The following is a 20,899-nucleotide window of genomic DNA, read 5'->3' as shown; positions in this document are numbered from 1 at the left end:
AAGCTCCACGACGTCTCATAAATCAGCTTTATTAAACGTTTGTCAACTTTCTCGCATCTCGTCCAGCCACTGTAAAAGACAAAGCTGTTAACTACCGAAGTCTGTCGGAAATATTTCTTTTGCCTGTTGTTTCCTGCCCAATAAAAACGTAACACGCGAGTATTCAAGAATTTTGTTCGGGCGGGTTTACGGCCGTTTCGTGACCCAGGTGGCAGGTTTCTTCAGTCAGCTTTCCTCAGTTTGAAAATATGGTTTTTCTTTTCGCTTCGCTTTTACAATAGAGACAAAAAAGGACGGTTGTATGAGCTGACGAGGTTAGCTCTGTTTCCTGCACTTTTGGACACTCCACCATGAAGCTGTACGTGCTTAGCGCAGCTCTGTTTCTAACAGCAGCAACAGAAGCCTCTATACTATCCCTAGGGCCTTTCTGGTCCAGGGGCCCTCGCTACGAAGTTGTCGTCAATGGCACGTATTACATTCCCACTAGTAGCCGTAGTCCCAGTCAGTAGTGGTGGTCATGGTATAGTCATCTGGCCCAGGGATCCTCGTTACGAACTTGTCGCCAATGGCACCTATCACATTCTCATTAGTAGTCCTAGTTCCAGCCAGTAGTGGTGGTCGCGGTATAGTCATGTGGCCCAAGGATCCTCGTTACGAACTTGTCGCCAATGGCACGTATTACATTCTCATTAGTAGTCGTAGTTCCAGTCAGTAGTGGTGGTCGCGGTATAGTCATCTGGCCCAAGGATCCTCGTTACGAACTTGTCGCCAATGGCACGTATTACATTCTCATTAGTAGTCGTAGTTCCAGTCAGTAGTGGTGGTCGCGGTATAGTCATCTGGCCCAAGGATCCTCGTTACGAACTTGTCGCCAATGGCACGTATTACATTCTCATTAGTAGTCGTAGTCCCAGTCAGTAGTGGTGGTCATGGTATAGTCATCTGGCCCAGGGATCCTCGTTACAAACTTGTCGCCAATGGCATGTATTACATTCGCGTTTGTAGTTGTAGTCCCAGTCAGTAGTGGTGTTCATGGTATAGTCATCTGGCCCAGGGATCCTCGTTACGAACTTGTCGCCAATGGCACGTATTACATTCCCATTAGTAGTCGTAGTCGTTAGTAGTGGTGTTCATGGTATAGTCATCTGGCCCAAGGATCCTCGTTACGAACTTGTCGTCAATGGCACGTATTACGTTGTCTTTAGTACTCGTAGGACTAGTCAGTAGTAGTAGTAGTCATAGTATAGTCATTCTGGCCAAAGGGTGCTCGCTACGAACTTGTCGCCAATAGCACGTATTACATTCTCATTAGTAGTCGTAGTTCCAGTCAGTATCGGTGGTCCTGATATACTAGTCATCCTTGCCCAAGGATCCTCGTTACGAACTTGTCGCTAATGTATTACATTCACATTAGTAGTCGTAGTCCCAGTCAGTAGTGGTGGTCATGGTATAGTCATCTGGCCCGAGGATCCTCGTTACGAACTTGTCGCCAATGGCACGTATTGCATTGTCTTTAGTAGTCGCAGTTCCAGTCAGTAGCGGTGGTCGTGATATACAAGTCATTCTTGCCCAAGGATCCTCATTGCGAACTTGTCACCAATGGAGCATATTACATTGTCTTTACTAGTTATGGTAGTAGTCATAATATAGTCATTCTGGCCCAAGAATGCTCGCTACGAACTTGTCGCCAGTTGCACGTATTACATTATCATTTGTAGTCGTAGTATTAACGAGTAGTGTTGGTAGTCATAGTATAGTCATAGTAGTAGTAGTCATTAGTAGACGTCGATGTTATACCTTGTCAATCACCCTGTAGGCGTGAAGATTTACACCGAATGTTTGTACCAGCTCTACAATGAGCTTAGCCTTTTTTTCCGGGTAGGTCATATTGATTTTCGGTTACACGTCCTTTTTTGTGTGCTATCATTCATCCTGGTTTTATAATGTTTGCGTCGTTTTCCCAAGGACAAACCCAAAGGACGAAAAGAAAAGGTAAGATCTCTTCAGAACGTATATACGATAGCTGCGGCAGATAACACATATTGTACAAATGTTTCGTTTTTCCTCTTCTCCTTCTTCTTCTAGTTTCTTCTGGTCGGCAACATAACGAATGACTGTGGCATGGACCGTTCCAGGCTCTGCCCAACGTTCCCTGAGGTACTGTTTAAGATAATCGTATGCAGCTGCTTTTGAGTGCGTATGAAAAATTTTATGAATCCGGTTATTTATCAACGCATTGTGTTGTAGGCCAACGAATATGCAGAGTGTCTGCGTCAGAAAGGGGACGAAGTTGTGAGTAGATAATTCTCGACGCGAGAAATACACTTCTTATGAAGTGATTGCTTGATGACTTGTGTCCTTTCTTTTTTTCCCAGCAATTTTACGGGTTTGTTAACCATAAATACGTCAGCTTCGTGGTAAGGACTTTGTTTGTAAACACTATGAAGTTACTTTATAATGCGCTGGCATATAGTTTCACTACCTTTTGTGATGGATATCATCCCTTGCGCGGAGGGATACCATTATCACGCCTGATTTGTCGAAAGTGCTGTGCGTACTCCTTTTTGTGGCAATAAGTGTCACAAAAGGCTGTATGCTTCCCGCTTTCAACAAATCAGGGAAGAGCACGATGTCATTCGGGATAATGGCTGGATAGGAACATATTATGCAGTGAAGTTCTGTTTTAAGAATGTAGAGAAAGCTTAACACTACGCTCTAAAAATGAGCCTTACCACATAGCACACTCCTAGCCAACCATCATCCCGAATGACAACGTTCTCGCTCCCGATTTGTTGAAAGCGAGAGGCGGAGCCTATTTTGTCGCTGTTATGCACGTGCATAATACTACAAAATAGGATCCGCCTCCCATTTTCAACAAATCACGGGCGAGAACGTTGCCATTCGGGATGATGGTTGCTAGGAGCGTGCTATGTGGTGAAACTCATTTTTAAGAGTGTAACAACATTGGGATGCGCAGTAGAGCAATTCAGGTGCATGACGCAGTAAGTGGAACGCCGCAGCGGCGACGCCTAGTGATGATACCTCTACACGTATGATATGTTCCAGTCCTTTCCCTTTTTCATTGGTTCACTTGCTTTCCTATCACAACTTCATCGGAATCATCTGTGGGTATTCTGAAGTAGTTGGCCGGCATCATTCACTCTTTAAAATGGTGGTGGTGGTGGTGGTGGAGGTGCTAATGAATGGGCTTGTCGCTGTGGGTCTCACAGAGGTGTGCAACGTCACGACTGACGCTCTGGGGAAATCTGCGGCCTGGGCCAACTTGCACTCTAAAAACTGAACTTCACCGCATAGCACACTGTGCGCCAACCATTGCCGCGATTGATAGGGTTATTGTTTCTGATTCGAAGAGAGAGGGGGGCGTACGCCGTTTTGTGTCAGTTTCAATACATGATGGTTGACACAAAATTGCGTACGCCTCCCCCTCTCTTCGAACCAGAAGCGATGACCCGTTGGCGCACAGCGTGCTCAGTCTTTAGAGAAGGCAGGTCTTGCTCAACGACCCATCTAACACTTCGTTCTCCGCGACGAACTCATGCACCCTCTACGTATCTCCACTCTTCATCCTGTATCCTCCAGCCCTCGAGGACGAACGGACGGATGGAGGATAGAGGAGGTTGAAGGATGGGGATGCGGTGAGGTGCAGGAGTTCTTCGGGGAGAGTAGAGTATTAGATGGGTCGATGAGCAAGGCCTGTCTTCAGCAGGAAGAGAATGAGGTTTCTTGCTTTGGCGAAACGTTCGGCAGAAGAACCAGCGAGGTAGAGGATGTCCGCTAGCGTGCCCGAGGTGGAGCGAGGGAGATGGGCTTCGCGCGCAGAATGGTATGCTCGGCAGTCTCGCAGGATGTGTTCTATTGTTTCGGGTTGTTGGCAATGGCCACAGCTGGCGTCACCCCTAGAGCTGATCTTGAACAGCTGAGAGGTGGTAAACGCACACCCAGTGCGGACCCTATGGAACATGGTCTGGATGCTTCGAGAGGGGGATGATTATGGTGCATGATGTCCCGTATTCCAGGGTGGCGCAGTTCAACAAGGTGCTGAACAGACATCTGCCTGTCGGTGTCGTCCGGAGTTGGCAAAATATCGGCGGCGGCGGCGAACTTCACCGCATAGCACGATCCTAGCTAACCATCATCCTCAGTGACATCATTCTCTTCCCTGATTTGCTCAGAACATGGTGGGGGGCGTACGCCGTTTTTGTGGCAATATGCAGTTCATAGTTGCCACCAGATGCCATATATTTCCCCCCGTTTTCATCAAATCAAGGGAGAGAACGTTGTCATTCGTGTTGATAGTTAGATAGAAGTGGGAGAACACGGAAAGCGTGTTGGCTAAGTAACATGGTAACAACGTGAAGAAACGCGGACGCACAAGGACTAGTCCTCTGTCTGTCCGTGTTTCATCGCGTTTCTTAACATGATGGTTGGATAGGAGCGTGCTATACGGTGAAGTTCTATTTTTAGAGTGCTGTAACCACGTGCTGCGTATTGCCTAGTATTCCCTGTGCATTACAAACAGCTTCTGCGCCGCCTTATCACAAACACGGGGAGCAGCGTATTGTCGGATATGAAACCGCAGGAAAGTTTTGTAGATGTGGCGTGTTTACTTTCGAGTACATTGCAAGCTGATCTTGACGTGCCCCCCTTTTTTTTTCTTTATTACGTTTAATGCGATTTTTGTGCAGTTAAATATGTACACTATTGGCCGCGGAATTACCACGCGGTATGGGTCGAAATAAATAAAGGAAGAAGAGAAGTGTTTTACATAAAAAGGCAGCTTTGCGTCAACTAGTTCGATTCAGTTAACCCATCTAAATTCAATCCAATCGAAAATGCCAAAATGAAACCAAAGCAGCACAGCGCAAGCGGCGAGCTCACTGAAGTCGGAACAACTACACACAAAGAAACATTTTTAGGACATCCGTGATCTTTTCTGCCGGTATGGCGGCTCTGCAGGTCCACCTTTTTCCCCGACGCATTTTTGAAAAAGATGAGCCCATATTTCGTTTGACACGGTAATAACCATAATGGGCAGTGCACCAGAAAGGTGAAGACGTGTGATTTTGCTTATTTGGTCTTCTAAGTGATCTCCTTCTTGTCAGGAATGCGTGAGAGATACAGTGGAAGATGAAAGAAGAAAGCTCTATGATCATATGACACAGCCAGGAGTGAACCTATGGAGCGCCTACAGAGAGGCCGCCGACCGCGGACTCCTCAAATCTGGTCAAGGATATTTTTGATCGTTTCTTCAATCGAGAAATAAACAGTCTATAGGCACAAAGTCGTTTCAGAGTGGTTTGTTTTGTCCTGTTTTCCTTTTGTCGAGTCTTGTCTGACGCCAGTCTTTCAGAACTTCACCGCATAACACGCTGAATGATGATGTTATTACTCCGGATTTGCGGAGCGTACGCCTCTTTGTGACGATTAACATAACTGTGTAAGTGCCACTAAAACGCGTACGCCTCCCATTTTCAACAAATCAAGGAATGGACCGATGACATTCCGAGATGGGGGTGGGTTCTCCGCGTTTGATGCGATGAGGTTCTGTTTTTTAGATTGCAAGTTGAGGGGTTCGAACGCAACGAAGTATGCCAGCAACTCGGTAAGAGCGGGTCAGGCGCGCCGCGAGGGACGTTAAATGCAATGTGCAGTTTTTTTAGACTTGTGCGCACATTAAATAGCACGTTAAAGAGACAAGGCTAATCCAAGGAACGATCCCTGCGGCGTCATTTATGATCAGATGATCAATGATCACACAGTCGTCTCATGACGCCATATTCTGATAATGAGCTTCAGACCCGTTTTACAAGTACACTCTAAGAAAAAAAAGGTAGAAAATCCTACCCAGAGTTGCAGCGGGGCGGTACTTCTACCATTTCGTGCCAATTCATACGCGACTTCTCCCCCGCGGGTATCAGCGGCGGCGTCCCTTTCCCTTGTTCCTCTCTCTCACGTTTGCTCCAAGAGACAATGGTAGAATGTTTTACCCAAGCTGGTAGAACGACAGCTTCTACTCTGTAGTTTGTTTCTACTCTGCAGTTATACCCCAAAAGGTAAAACTGGTTGGAGTAGAAATGTGGTTGCAATGCAGCTCTACTGAAATGGGTAGAAAGTCATACCTTTTTTTTCTTAGAGATGTGTATAAAACTAGAATCTTTTTGGATCCTAAGCAGATTTTTAGTGAGGAAATAACAACGATTATAAACGCTGCCTAAAATGATTTTATTGCTCCATATTCGCCGAATTATCGGACTTCATATTCCCTTGATGTTGCCTTGATCAAATGCATATACGAAAGAATTCCAAAGGTTGGTACCAATAGGTCCACGAAGAGGTTCGTCATTCGCTTCATCCAGTCTCTCTTGAACGCAGTCCTGATAGCACAGGAACAAAACAGCAATATAGCTGTTGCAGTAACTACACGTTTCTGAATATGTCAGTATGAGTACGGTGTAACCAGCAAAGATTACATAATTCGTGTAAAGTACACCTATAGGTGTAGACTGACTAACATTATAACTGACTACTAACTAACTAACTGACTACTGGGCTATAAATTGTTGTGATTCGGTGAGCCGGTGCGCCAGTTAGGTATGGCTGTTTTTTTTTAACTTAAATCTAATCCAACCCAATCCGGTTAATGATTCTTTCCTGTTACCATATAGCAAGGAAGACACTAGCTGATTTTTTTTTTTTTTTTGCGCAAGTGGTATGTCACATGATATTTTAAGAGTTTAAAATTTTTGTTACAATATATTATAAGTGGTTTGTCACATGATTTTAAGGTTTGGAAAAAAAGCGGCACAATCTGTTTAATTCTCGTGAATTTAATGACATATTAATAACATGAAGTTGGGCAGCGCCTACATCAGTACTACTTGTTTCATTCACTATCCGTGGCTTGTGAGTTCAACATATAAGGATTTCAACAACCCACACATGCACACAACAAGAAAATGCTTATACGCGTATGTGTAGCTAACGTACGCATAACATATATGAAGAGAATAAGCAAGGGCTATAAATCCTCAACGTTTTACCGAAGGATGTTTTATAACATCTCCTCGCTCTAATATCTAGTCGAAAAATCATGCTTATAGAGTTTGAAGGTACAAATGCATAAAACTTTTAAGGAGATGCAATCATACGTACCGAAAATTTCATGTGCAAGTACCTGAAGTAACCTGTACCGCTTGCGTATTTCTATGAAAACACGAGACATAAGTGCCATGTCAAAAATTTGAATCGTATCTATCGGGACAGAAAGGGTGAATTTAAGTATCTTACTATCTTGTTTCCCTCCTTACGTACGCAGTCGGGCACTTTTTTAAGCTGCAAGATAGAATATCGTATTGTTTACAACACCGAAAGTATTTACAGCTGTTTTTACGACGATGTCCTACCTTGCTTAGCTTTTCGCAGCCATTTTCATTGACTTTGCAAGTCCGCAACGTTTCTTCGGTCTTCTTAAGCTAAGTTCAATATGAATAATATACTCGTGACATTTGTTATATAAAATACGCTTAGAATGAACTCGAAGCTTAATTGTCTGACGACAAACATAGGAAGAACTGGAGTTGATTCTTGCTAGATTGATTCCCAAAGAACAAAATGTGGACTCGAGTGGAAACAATCCAGGACGCATCTTTTTTATGAACCCGAACGAATAACGTTTTTAAAGACAAAGGGAATTACTTTTTTAAGTACTGACTCTTCCCGCATAACAGAGATATTAAAAAAAAAAAAAGAAAACGTGCGTAATACCGTATTATATTGATTGTTTCAATCAGTAAAGGGGGGGATATGTTTATTCACACTAAAGGAGGTGTCAGCCAGGCAAGTGCCGGCTTGCTACTCCTTAAAAAAAAACAGGTGCGGGAGAAGCCGCGATGGCAACGATGTGCTGCGGGCGGTGAGGCTTGCCGCCAGTAAGGGGGGGGGGGGGGTATATGTTTATTCACACAAGGAGATGTCAGCCAGGCAAGTGCCGCCAGTAAGGGTTTTGTTGGCATGCATGCTGGTGTAATTCTTATCCAAATTATTATTGGTATAGAAACAGGCTTAGCGTCCTTCAACTATTATTGCATCTGACAATGATTATTTTGCGTATACGGAATAATAAAACGCCAAAATACATCGATCGGGGATCCCTTCAAATTTCATTGACATTTTCTTTTCTTTTTTTGGCTTGCTATCAACACAAGTTGAAATAGAAGCTCGACATTACCTTATTTTTCAGCTTGGATGGGTCATCCTGTTTTGGGCGAACAGAAACGTTAGACATGCAGTACAGTAGTAACAGCAGTGAAACTAATATAGCTTATTCCAGAAAGTGGTCGATGAAAATCGTGGTTACCAAGAAATGCAAGGTGACTCGGTTCCTGAAATCCGAGGCGCATTCAAGATATATCTGTCTCGCTGTAACAGTTCATAGAACTATGCTGTAGACGTGACGGAGAGACAATGCTAATCTAATGACAACGTATACCCACTGTTGATGATATCGCCGTTAGCTTCAAAGATTCCTGCCATAAGCGCAAACAGGCTCAAGACGCGCAGCATGTTTTAAACTCCTACCACGCGCGAGACACGGTATTCTACAACTGTGTACGTGCTACGTAGCTCCTCTGGCTGTTCTTGTTAAGTTTCTTTTTCTCTTTTTTTTTCTTAAGGTTTCAGTAGTTATCCGACAGGAACGTCGAAATAAAGAGAGTCGTTTTTCATCGAACACGGAGGTGAAATCACGCAGCGGTTGTAAATACGGCATGGGGCTTTATTAGTAAGTGTTTTCCCGGGCATAATATTAACGACTTTTCTGTTGAAGCAGAAATGTTATAGCCTTGGCTCTGTGCTCTCTTCGTTTTATTATAGTTAAGAGGGTCGTTACATTTTAAGTTGCTAGTTAGTCTGTTGTCGGTAAAAGTTAAATTAGGATGCTTATAGGATATAATAATAGTAAGGTTTCTTCGTGACGTGGTATGGTGACTATCTTATTGAGCAAGGCTTCAGCCAGCTTCACCAAGAGCTTCAGCTATTTAGTAAGACATAGTGGAGAAGATCGGAGCCGGATAAGATCCGGAAGGAAAATGGTGTGGGAAGAGAAGGAAAAAGGACTCTAGGACACAACTAGAGGTTTTGTGTCGTTAAAAGGATTTGTTGACAGTGAGTGTTTGTCTTGTCTGATGGTGTCGTCTGCGACCGTCCCCGTTTCCAACCCTGGTACTCTCAATCTTCTCCAATGTATGTTATTAACCTTCATCGCTCGTATAGTTATGTGAGTTATTGCGGACAGCTCTTACAAGATGGAGATAAAGTTACGTCTACAACTGACGTTCTTCCTCGTTATAAAATCGCCTTCCGCTTGTATCTAATTTCAAGCACGCCTGTGCTCTGTTCAAAATAACAACGAGAAAGATTTCCGTAAGCGGTTATGCTAGTTATCGCAGACAGTCCTTAAAGAGGGAGCTACTGTTTCGTCTGACTATCGTTGTAAGGACGTCTTCGTATCTAGCTTTCAAGAACGACTGTAATTTGTGGGCAATGTGAACACGAAACCATAGATGAAAGATCAGAGGTATTACAGACACAATAAAAAAAAGGGGGAAAAAGAGAGAGAGAGAGGTGTAGTAAAAATACAATGGTATGTAAAACGGAGATTTGAAACTTACTTCAGGGTCAGCATGTAAGTATTGGTCCATGAGATAGAGAGAGATAATTTCTTATCTTGGTATACGTTTATTACGGAAAGGTCAGCCTGGCCAAAGGTTGGCTTGCTTTGCTTTGTCTTGCTTGATCTCATGAGAGATCCTGGTGGTGATGTAATGGAAGACATTTATGCGCAACGCATAATTCTGTTGTATTCTATTTCTCCATTTTTTGTATTTTCTTATCAACTCAACTCAATCAATATCTCAATCCTTGAGTTCTTTTTATTTTATTTATTTTTTCTATTCACAGACACTTCTTATCCTGTCTACGTGAGGAAAGCTTTGACTGTACGTTGTTCATTACAACTCTCGACTATGTAAAAGAGGTTGTTTTTATAGGATCAAACACCAATTCAACGTGATTTAGGGGGATATGTTTAATGGGGTAGCTATGGGGTAGCGTTCCACTCCTAGAGGGGAAAACCTCCCCACTTCATAATCATAATATATATGTTGTTGTTGATGATTAAAAAAAATAGAGAAAACAGAAGGGAAAGGTTAGCCATGATGGAGGCTTGCTATTCCCAAAAGCAAACAAACAAACAAAACGTGATTTGTTAAAAAGGCAACGCCTGCAAAATCAACGACAAATTAGAAGGCATGTAATGTCATGTTCTAAAACATGTAAGATATTACGTCATCTGTCTGATGTTTAACAACAATTCTGCCTCTAAGGTTATTCCATTTTCGTTTCACTTCATTGTTTCTAATTTATAATGAAAAGACTGCATTACTGCCCGTGACAAATGCGCTTAAATAATTATACTCCTTCCATGCGTTATAGTTTATGCTTTCTACTTTTCTTCGCTCTTTTTTTTTCTTTCTATTTTCCACTTTTTCAGGTTATTGTGTAGCACTTTCCCTCCAAGGAGGCGCGAGATATTTCTTCTTTCTGCGCTCACTTCACGTTTAACTTTATTCCAATGAGAGGAAAGGCAGTGCGATTAATTGTTGCTTCCTGAAAAGCGGTCCTTTGTGCTCTTCCTTTTACACTGAACAAAGCACTGTCTGTTAGTGAACAGCAGCTGCTGATGAAGAAACTGCGAACTTGCACAGCCCTGAAGCCTGTCTGCAATATGGATATGCGATATGAAAAATGATACGCGCGCATAATTGCTAGCATATATTTGAAAAATACCGCTCCGCTCTTTTGTATAATGCTTCAGACAGCATTTCAGACAAAAAAAGAAAAAAGAAACGAAAGAAAGGAAGCAAAAAGTAGAGTTCAGAGATAACTCAGGTTCAGCCTACTCACCAGCTGAATGTCGTTGGATTGTGTCGGCAGAAAAAATATCCTGTACCTATTAATATAGTAGACTAGAGCAACATTCGTCCGTAGGTTTCATGTACACGCCATATGCAAAGTTATATCTAACAGAGCGTCTTAGTTATTGAGATAAACAAGAAAAACGAGCCGCACGTTCACATTCAGTTTCTGTTTCACAGTGACGTCACAATGTGATGTCACGTAACGTAATTGACGTCGCTTACATTGACGTCAGTTGTCGCACCTTGGCGGACGTCAAAACCGTGTGTGACTGAAGTACAGCAATTTGAAGACTGTTGTGTGATACGATAAAACATAACTCATGTTTTGTTTCGGAGCTTGACGGAACAGAAACCGGAAGCTCGTTACACTGACATCACAGCAGCGAAAGTACTGGCTCTAAAATGAAATTGAATTAAATTGTAAGTGTTTGACTGCAAATTTAATTAAAATATTTAATCAAAATACAGGGTGTAGGCTCCAAAAGGTCAGTCACATCTTCACACAAAACCATATGACAGCGTTTCTTTAAGCTTTGCCTGCAGTACGGATGCGCATTACTTTGAATGCCTCTGTTTTTCGATCTAAGTTACTAGGTAATATTGAATGCAATACAGATATCGCATATTTGTTATATCTATTTGCAGGTTGGTATCTGAGTACGTTGAAGGCCCCGTCCAGTGTTACAAGTGCCAACGTTTTGGTCACCTGGCGCGCTCTTGTCGAGGGTCAACACGGTGCATGATATGTGCTGGGCCTCATAAGTTTACAGAATGCACTGCTCGGAGGCAGCCTAAATGTGCCAACTGTGGCGGCCCTCATGCCGCTTCTCACTCCATGTGCCCAAAGAAGCGGGTGGCAACAGTGGCGCACCAGACGGAAGTCTTGAACTCAACAAGCCCATCGCCTCCGAACGGCAGTTCGCGACGTGGCCAACAACGGCGTGTCGGCGCCTCGCGTCCCAATCCATACCCGGAACCACCCAAGAACGCTCGCGTAAATGTCATGCTGGCTAAGAGGACCCCCAGACAACTTACAACAGTTCAAGCAGCTACCAGTGTACCTGACGAGCAAGTTCATGGCCCGCCAAGCAATGGCGGTGTGAATTCTCGTCCTCAAGTTTGCCCTACATATGCAGGAGTAGCTGGGAGAACCTCGAGTGTGGGAAACAAGAGTCCACCCATGTATCAGCGGTCGGAGCCTGAGCGTCGCGTCGACACAAATGGCTTGCCCGATCTTCTGCTTCCATTGATTTTCGCGGCACTCAAGGCCATCCTGCAAACTTTCCCGAGTTCTTCAGAGCTCTCAGCCGTTAAGCAGCTTCTTGCAACGGAGCGTTTCCTCGCATCTGTCCATGGACCGCTGCTATAAAAACGCAACTCTCCTCCAATGGAACGCACGTGGCTTGCGCAGTAAGCTCCCTGACTTGAAATTGTTTTTATTGAAGTACCAGACCCCCATATTGGCCATCAGCGAAGCCTATGTCAAAGATGACTTTCGACTTAGCGGATACCACATAGTGCGATCAGGAGGTGCGGCCTCGTCCAGAACAATATTGTGCGTACGAAGTGACCTGACTTTTGCTATGCAGCCACGGACGCAGGGTATTGCTGTGGACTACGTCACGTGTGTAGTACGCTTCCGTGACGTTTTGCTCACTGTGGTTAGCCTCTACGTTCCACCCTCATCAGCCCTTACGAAACGTGAGGTGAAGCACCTTCTGGAAAACTTGCCTCCTCCATTCATTCTCGTAGGTGATATCAATGCACATCACCCATTGTGGGGAAGTCGGAAAACGGACGCCAAAGGGAGAATATGGAGCGACGTCATTGACGAACTCGATGTGTGCTTGCTGAACGATGGCTCCTCCACATTTATGCGTAGGGACTTCACCACGGATGTCCTCGATGTCTCTATCTGCTCGAAAGATGTCTTCAGAAAGGCGTCATGGTCTACGGATTGTGACGGGAGAGGAAGTGACCACCTTCCGATATACATAGCGATCCGTGGATGCACCATACAACGTGGCAATAGGTCCGTTCGTCTGGTTAACTGGAAGGTGTTCCGGGAGCGATGTGAGGTGTCATCACAGCGGGAGATGACCGCAGACCACTTCTCGGAGGTGTTGACAACTTCTCTTCGTGAGTCCTCCAGGCACGTACCTGTTGCAGCAGGACATACGGGCTCTAGTCCCCAGGTGGAACAGCTACGTGCTTGCCGTCGAAGAGCTGAGCGAAGAGCTCGACGCACAGGTTTACTTTCCGATATTGTCGCAGCGCGTCATTCACTTAGAGCTGTGCAACACAGGTTGAGAGCCCTTGATCGACAGCGTTGGCGCCGGTTTTGTGAGACGCTGTCGCCCTTCAGCAGACCCGCCAGAATTTGGCAAGTTGCGCGTAGCCTGCGCGATGGCCTTCCACGCACCAATCCACTGGGGTCACTTGCTCTGATCCTCAACAAGTCTGAGGTCGACGTAGCTCTGGACTTCTGCGGAACTGTGGCGGCGGCTGCGGAAGCTGCGGGAACTGCAACGTTTCATACCTACATGGTTGAACTTCGCGAGGATCTTGATCGTATAACGCTCCCGTCGAACGCACAGCTGGATGCGGATTTCTCTCTGCCAGAGCTTAAAACTGCCCTTCGTTTGTCCCGACCCAAATCGTCCCCTGGTGTAGACGGGATCACCTATTCAGCTCTTCGAAATCTTGGCGCTGGGGGCCTTCGAACTTTGCTGTTTATATGCAACAGCTCATGGAGATCTGGCCAGGTACCCGCAAGCTGGAAGGAAGTCATGGTGGTCCCATTGCTGAAGCCTGGCAAGCATCCGTCGCACCTGTCTTCTTTCCGTCCAGTTAGCCTTACCAGTTGTGTCGGTAAGGTGATGGAGCGGATGGTTCTACACAGGCTGGAATGGTGGTTGGAAAGGAATCACGTTTTCCCTGATGAGATGGCGGGCTTCCGTCGGCACCGTAGCTCAGTTGACTCCCTTATGGACCTTGTGACTGCTGTTGAAGTCGCCAAGAGCTGCAAGAGGATTGTCGAGGCTGTTTTCCTTGATGTCAAACGTGCCTATGATACGGTCAGTCACACTTATGTATTGCACACCCTCCTCCGGGCTAGAGTGTCTCACAGGCTTTTTGTCTGGGTGGCTGACTTCTTGTCCAACAGAACCATTTTCGTCCGCACTCGGGATGGGGACACGCAAAAAACAGTTTTGACCCAAGGCGTTCCTCAAGGAAGTGTATTAAGCCCCATCCTCTTCAATTTGGTTATGGCGGATATCAAGCGTTGCGTTCATCGCAAAGTTCAGCTCTCTGTATACGCAGACGATGTGTGCGTTTGGACCACAGGTAAATCAAGGCCAGCGATTCAACGCCGCCTTCAACACTCGTTGGATGCTGTTCAGCATTACTTCACCAAGGCTGGCATGGACATCTCGGCTGAGAAGACAGTTGTGCTCCCGTTCACGCGGAAACGCATGCGCGCCTTCCCTCTTTCGCTAGGCAATAATACACTCAGCCAAGTGAAGTGCCACAAATTCCTGGGTGTTATCTTGGATGCCAATCTCTCGTGGAGCGCCCATATCAGGTACCTTGAAGCGAAAGTTCAACGCTGGACCAATGTCATTTCTCACTTCGCTGGCGCTGCATGGGGGATTGATCAGGAAGCGCTCCTATCGATTCATGGGGCATTGGTTCGGGGAACCATTCTCTACAGCCTCCCGGTCTTACATGGCATCTCAAGAACATCTGAACAGAGACTTCGATGTATGTTGGCCAGAAGCTTGAGGATCTGCCTCGGTGTACCCCGCGCCGCTGAAACGCGCATGGTGGTGGCAGAGGCCCGCGAGCTGCCAGTAGAGGTCTTACGTCTCAGAGAAACTGTGCGCCATTATCTACGTCTCGTCGCGGAACACCGTCGTCACCCCTTGGTTTCGAAGCTCAACAGGCGGAGGCAGAGCAACATTTCGCACTGCATCGCTGCTGTAAAGCCCTTGCTACCGGCTTTTGTTGGAAGCGCAGTCGTCCCCAGGTCCCCTCCGTGGGTCTTTTCGATACCTTCGATCTCCATTACCATTCCTGGGCTCAAGAGCAAGAGGGATCACGTTGCAGCACCCGTGTTGAAACAACTTGCGTTAGACATGATGCAGTGCCGTTATCCTTCGCACACTGCAGTATTCACAGATGGGTCGACCAACTTACACAGCTCCACTGCTGCCTTTACCATCCCGACTATGTCGTCGTGCCACGCATACCGCCTCTCGCACCGCACCTCATCTACGTCTGCGGAGTTGCATGCCATTTTGTTCTTCCTCAAGCACATTGCATCAGCCGCTATCAGCAGCTGGGTGATATACTGCGACTCCAAGGCAGCTCTCCAGTGTATAGCGAACATGGGTATTCGGGGATCACTTGCGCCTGTGGTGGTGGACATACTGGAGGAACTAAGCCGTCTTGAGATCAGCGGGCACTCTATCTACCTCCAGTGGGTTCCTGCCCACTGCGGCATCCGCGGCAATGAAGAGGCTGACGAGGCTGCAGCAGCTGCGTATCATTCCCGATCAAGCGTGCGGATTACCCTCCCCAAAGGCGACAGGCGAACCTTCCTGAATGATGTGGTGGGGCCTCTCGCACATGCGCAATGGTCTCGAGACGTTCCATCAAGAGTTCTGATGCGTGAAGTGGACCCTGACTTTGGCTTCACCATGCCTTCTCGTGTGCCTCGCCATTTTGCGTCGCTGATACACAGGCTTCGTCTTGGGGTTGCATTCACCCCCCATTTCAAGCATCTGATCGGCCGCTCTGACTCGATGCTCTGCTCTCGCTGTGCTGTTTTGGCGGACACCAAGCATGTGCTCCTCGACTGCCATCTATACACCTCCCAAAGAGCAGCTCTACAGTGTCGCCTGCAGTCGATCACGGCCGCACCACTCACATTGGCAACCATTCTCGGCCCTGGGTCTAACCAGACTGACCATCGTCAAGTTCTTGAGTATTGCAAGATGTTTCTCCGGGACACTGGTCTCCTTTCTACCCTATAATCTGCCTGCGTACCTGTGTGCTGTGTGTGTATTTTTGTGTGCTGTGGTTTTGCCTACCGTTGTGATGTCATACTGACTCCACTGACTATCCCTATTTAGCATCGTTCATCACCTCATCATCAGGACACATCACATCCTGCCCCATTGTGCCTTGGGGTAGTGGGCCGCACCTTAAGTGGCGAATTTCCCCATTCATTATCATTAACTTATTTGTTGTTGTTGTTGCAGGTTGGCATGCTCATCCGTCGTTAGCGTGCGTTAGCGTGACTTGAAAAAGTTGTATCGCTTGGTTCGATTTTGGGCGGAATGTCAATAACCGAAGGATAGCTAAACCATAAACACGTTTCATGCTTGCGAAATTTGCTGCCCTACTCCATAACTGACGTCATACTCTAACATGTTCCGGTCATACACAAGCTCCACGATTTCTTAAACTTGGTTGGTTGGTTGGTTGGTTGGGGGTTGGAAAAAGAACTTATTTCTTCATATTCCGCATACGCGCCAGCATGTTTACAACACGCGTCACTCACGCACATTATCCACAGTCGGAATCTTGCCGGCAAAGAAGTTACCCTAGCCTTAATAACGTATGCGTCTTCTCCAGAAAATCTACGACGCAAACACGGGGCAAGCGCTTGTTGTGCCTGCAACGAGATAAATTTTATTCCGACGGACCACAACAACACAGAATGACCTGTCTCCGGCTTATCTCACTGTGCATCCTATATCGCTCTGGACTCGACATTGTGAAAATAAAAAAGATAAGCTGCAAGCGAAACAGGCAGAAGAGGGGAACCGAAGAAAACGTTTTGTGCAGACAAAGCGAACGGTCGGATACAAGCAAATAACATAATTTAAAGAAAACAGAGGAGGGAACGGACGTAAGGGAGAAACTGAGGCTGTGATACATTTTGCAGTTTCGGCAAATTTGCATTACAAATCTATTGCGCGGCGCCGCATATTTAAGTGCGGTAGATCAGTCACAGAACAGTTTCGGAGATAGCATTTAGACGACGAATGCAGAATATTCGCATAATCGATTCGCTTTCCCTCTTTTTTTTTATACTTTGTTATCTTCGACTTCAATATTTTGTTGCACAAAGTAGATTTGAGATTGTCCGAGGAAGTTATGGTTTTCCTTACGAGCCCGTCGTATGCTGTTAGGTTCTATTAGGTTTATGGACGTCTACGCTGTATGAATACGTATGATGAAGACTATGAAGGCTTACGGCGTGTTTTAAATATCAGAATACATTCACCACATCCTCCTGCTGCCCTGGCAAGACAGACGAAAGGTTATCAAAGCGTATCCTAGACACAACCTAGCCAGAGCTGAACCTTGAAGAATTGAGAACTTAATAATGTTAGCTTAGTAATGTTAACAACAACAACAACAAATAAATTAATGGTAATGAATGGGGCATCTATGGTAAACTAAAACTCAAACGACGTACTCTCAATCGTTTCCTTATACGCTGTACGACAAACTGTATGCCAGGGAAAGATATGCGAAGATGATTTCGTCAACGCTTGCTGCTCCACGCTTTTAGTTGTGCAAAGTTTTCTCGGAGCACAGAGGAAACCTGAAGACGTGCTTGCGTTTGATTCGCGTAATCCCGTAACACTTTTCATGTGAAATATCCCAGTCTTCCATATGGAGAATGATTCAAGCAGTAATAACCTGTGTGCACCGTTCGCTTAGGGCAGCAACGCTTGACGAAGCTTTAGGTGTCGTCACTTCGAGTACGGGAATACGCTATGCAAGCAGGTCAAGGGACTAATATATCATTCCATAGTTTACCATTTTCCCCCTTTTCTAAAAACCGTGCCCTGTTTGGTCAGGCTTCAAATAAGGGCCCTCCCCAGTAGCTCAGTCGGTAACGTGTTGGCCTGCTGAGCTCAAGATGGCGTGTTCCAACCCGGACGAGGACGGTAGCGATGTTGCGAAGGTAAACATTGTTTCCAGCACCGCGTGTTCGAGATTTCCGGCGCGCGTCAAAAGAACCCCATGTGGTCGAAATTATGCGCAGTCCAAGCCTGCCGCACGTGCAACATGTTGCAGTACTATTCGCAGACAAACCTTACGTGTAATATCGCTGCACCATTATTTTTATTGTTATTTTGAAATAAGGGAAATACAAGTTTGAGATGGACCATGTGTGTTCCCTTATGGTCTCCACGTGCTTCCCTATTATTCCATATTCCCTACTATTCCCTATTGATTCCCTATTATATCATCAGTCACGTGACCTCTCTTCTGTTTACGCCCTCTCATGCGCGGAGACACTCTCATGGCGTATCAGTCGCAAAATTTACCGAATGCGCGTCAGAAGAAATCGTCCTTTGATCCGTTACCTGCTCATGTCTCATGTGGAAAGGAATATCTCGAAAAGAATTTGCCACTTTTAGACCACCTTAGACACAACGATTATTACGCGCAAGCACTCTCATCAAATCTGTTCCACAAGAAAAGGACAAGATGAGTAACCGTGCTTTCCCCGAAGAAAATGTTTTACCACTTCCTTCCGTTGTAACAGATTCCTTATCGTTTTTAAAACGCCCCGTGCTATACACACTCGACAAGAACGCGGTGATACCGGCTCCACTGGCCCTGGCATCGATGTGGAAGAAGGCATTGGCGTGAATAAGCGATAGGGAACCATAAAAGTCGGGCACAGGAGTCGCCTCATATTTCATCGGAACGGGCAAAAAAAAAAAAGAAGAAAGAAAAGATGGACGCCCGCCCGCCCATAAAAGTGGTCTCCCCCCGTCCACCCCCAACCCATGCCTTCCTGATACACAACGCTGCGGACGGGACGGAAGGATATATACACACGCACATGCACCTTTTACCCCTTTTTGCTGAGCTGTACGGCGCTGCAAGATTATTCTGATAGAGCCTTCCGTTCACGTGGTAAGGGGGGGACGGAGGTTGATGGATATCGCGAACTGTGCTTAGGCGGTTGTATGGTGTAAAGGCGGTGAATGGGATTGGGTAAGGTGAAAGTTATACGAGGTTTGTTTGTAGTTGGTGCATGCTTTTTGTGCGTCGTACGCTGGGTGGGAGCCGATTCATGGACGGGTGGGGAAACAGGTAGAAAGCGGAAGGTGAATGTGGCTGGATTGGTATCTTGTTTGTGATTAGTGCGCGCCGTTTCTCAGAGGTCGATACATTTGGAGGGACTTCACGGACCATCACATTCATTGCAATTCCTCACGCGACGTCACCGTGCTTAATACATCGGAGTTTGGCTAATATGGTGTCTGCTCATACTTTCATGTTGTGATTTCTCAATGGATTGCTCAGAGCTTATCACGACCTTGGCACGACTTTACAGCCTGATACCATTTGCGTGCTTAACAACACGTCATCTTTAGTGTTACCAGTTGCGAGTGTTTGAATATATTTACTATTTTTGAATATACATGACATTATCGGGTAAACATAAACAAGCCCCCGACACAACTACCGGTACTATGTCCTTCCGCGACTAAGGACGCACGGAAGCAGCCGCCATGCAGAATTATATCTTTCGCTTTCCCGATTTGTTAAAAACGGGAGGCGTACGCGTGGGGAATGAATGAGAAGTCTCTTCTGGCCATCCACAAAGCCCTAGTCCGAGGGACTCTGCTATATAGCCTACCAGTCTTGCACGGAATTTCACAGACGCAAGAACAACGACTGCGGTGTATTCTAGCACGGAGCTTAAGAGTATGTCTTGGCGTCCCGAGAGCCGCGGAAACGCGGATGGTGATAGCAGAAGCCCGCGAAATACCCATTGAAGTCTTACGGCAGAGGGAGACCATTCGCCATTACTTGCGCCTCAGAGCACACCACCGCCGCCATCCACTAATAGCAAAAGTTTGTCGCCGGAAGCAATGTAACGCATACAACTGTTTCATGGAAGTGAAACCTAAGGTTCCCCCGTTTTCTGCAAGATCAGTGGTGCCCACGACGCCTCCGTGGTCGCTTCCAGTACCATCGATCGCATTGTCAATTCCTGGTCTTAATGTCAAACGAAACCAAGTGCCTACATCAGTTCTGAAACAGCTTGCAGCGGATATGATGCACAATCGCTATTCTGACCACACTGCAGTTTTCACTGACGGATCCTCCAGTCATGAAAGTTCATCGTCTGCATTTGTTATTCCAACTGACGGTGTGTCACATGGATACCGTCTCTGACATCGCACATCATCAACGTCGGCTGAGTTATATGCTATCCTGTTGTTTCTACGTAAGACGCCCTGTGACGATCCGCGGGCCTGGGTCATCTACTCAGATTCAAAGGCTGCTCTTCAATGTATAGCCAACATGGGAATACGTGGATCGCTCGCCCCAGTTGTCACTGATATCCTCCATCAGGTTCAGCTTCTAAGCGATCACGGTCATCATATATCCCTGCAGTGGGTCCCGGGTCACTGTGGTTTGAGCGGAAACGAAGAAGCCGACAGAGCGGCAACGGCTGCCCAACAGTCTCGGGCTGTTGTACCAACGGTGTTATCAAGAGGAGACAGGAGATCACTTCTGAATGAGCTCATTCAGCCACTAGCTCGCCAGCAGTGGAGTCGGGACATCACTGACAGGTCTCTCATGTATTCTGTGGATCCCACTATGTCCTTCTCAGTTCCTGACCGTTTACCACGCTATTTTACGTCCCTCCTGCACAGGCTTCGTCTCAACGTTGCCTTCACTCCCCAATTCAAGTGCCGAATCGGATACTGTGACAGCTGCCTATGCTCCAAATGTGGCGTTGAAGCGAACATTGAGCACGTCCTAATAGAATGTAAGCTCTACGAAATGGAGAGGCGGCAACTCTGTGCTCAGCTGAGTGGTGCTAGCCGACAGACGTTCAACCTGGC

The 20,899-nt window shown here is 46.2% G+C and overlaps 3 protein-coding genes across 6 annotated transcripts in view; 1 reads left to right on the top strand and 2 right to left on the bottom strand.

Annotated features, from left to right (window-relative positions):
• Window positions 1–20,899, bottom strand: part of LOC135388860 (lachesin-like) — a 184,926-nt gene that overhangs the window by 146,045 nt on the left and 17,982 nt on the right. The gene's annotated exons all lie outside the window — the stretch shown is intronic.
• On the top strand, window positions 242–5,302 carry LOC135387489 (uncharacterized). Of its 4 annotated transcripts, none has more exons than XM_064616661.1 (7): window positions 248–465; window positions 1,817–1,878; window positions 1,966–1,992; window positions 2,086–2,157; window positions 2,248–2,292; window positions 2,376–2,417; window positions 5,124–5,302. In XM_064616661.1, exons 1-7 carry the CDS (start codon window positions 351–353, stop codon window positions 5,259–5,261), a joined length of 501 nt encoding a protein of 166 aa, XP_064472731.1. In that variant the 5' UTR covers window positions 248–350; the 3' UTR covers window positions 5,262–5,302. The 4 variants fall into 4 exon arrangements, with proteins under 4 accessions (XP_064472734.1, XP_064472733.1, XP_064472731.1 ...); XM_064616662.1 differs by lacking the exon at window positions 248–465 and adding an exon at window positions 495–1,183; XM_064616663.1 differs by lacking the exon at window positions 2,376–2,417 and having other exon boundaries at window positions 246–465.
• On the bottom strand, window positions 6,220–8,657 carry LOC135387488 (uncharacterized). Its single transcript, XM_064616660.1, has 7 exons — window positions 8,514–8,657; window positions 8,378–8,439; window positions 8,249–8,275; window positions 7,425–7,493; window positions 7,309–7,353; window positions 7,174–7,224; window positions 6,220–6,395 (listed from the first exon to the last, which is right to left on the bottom strand). The coding sequence occupies exons 1-7, from the start codon at window positions 8,581–8,583 to the stop codon at window positions 6,276–6,278; spliced, it is 444 nt and encodes a 147-aa protein (XP_064472730.1). The 5' UTR covers window positions 8,584–8,657; the 3' UTR covers window positions 6,220–6,275.

Source organism: Ornithodoros turicata, chromosome 3 (genome assembly GCF_037126465.1).
Source record: "Ornithodoros turicata isolate Travis chromosome 3, ASM3712646v1, whole genome shotgun sequence".
Taxonomy (NCBI): Eukaryota; Metazoa; Arthropoda; class Arachnida; order Ixodida; family Argasidae; genus Ornithodoros; species Ornithodoros turicata.
This window is presented reverse-complemented; position numbering and strand designations above follow the sequence as displayed.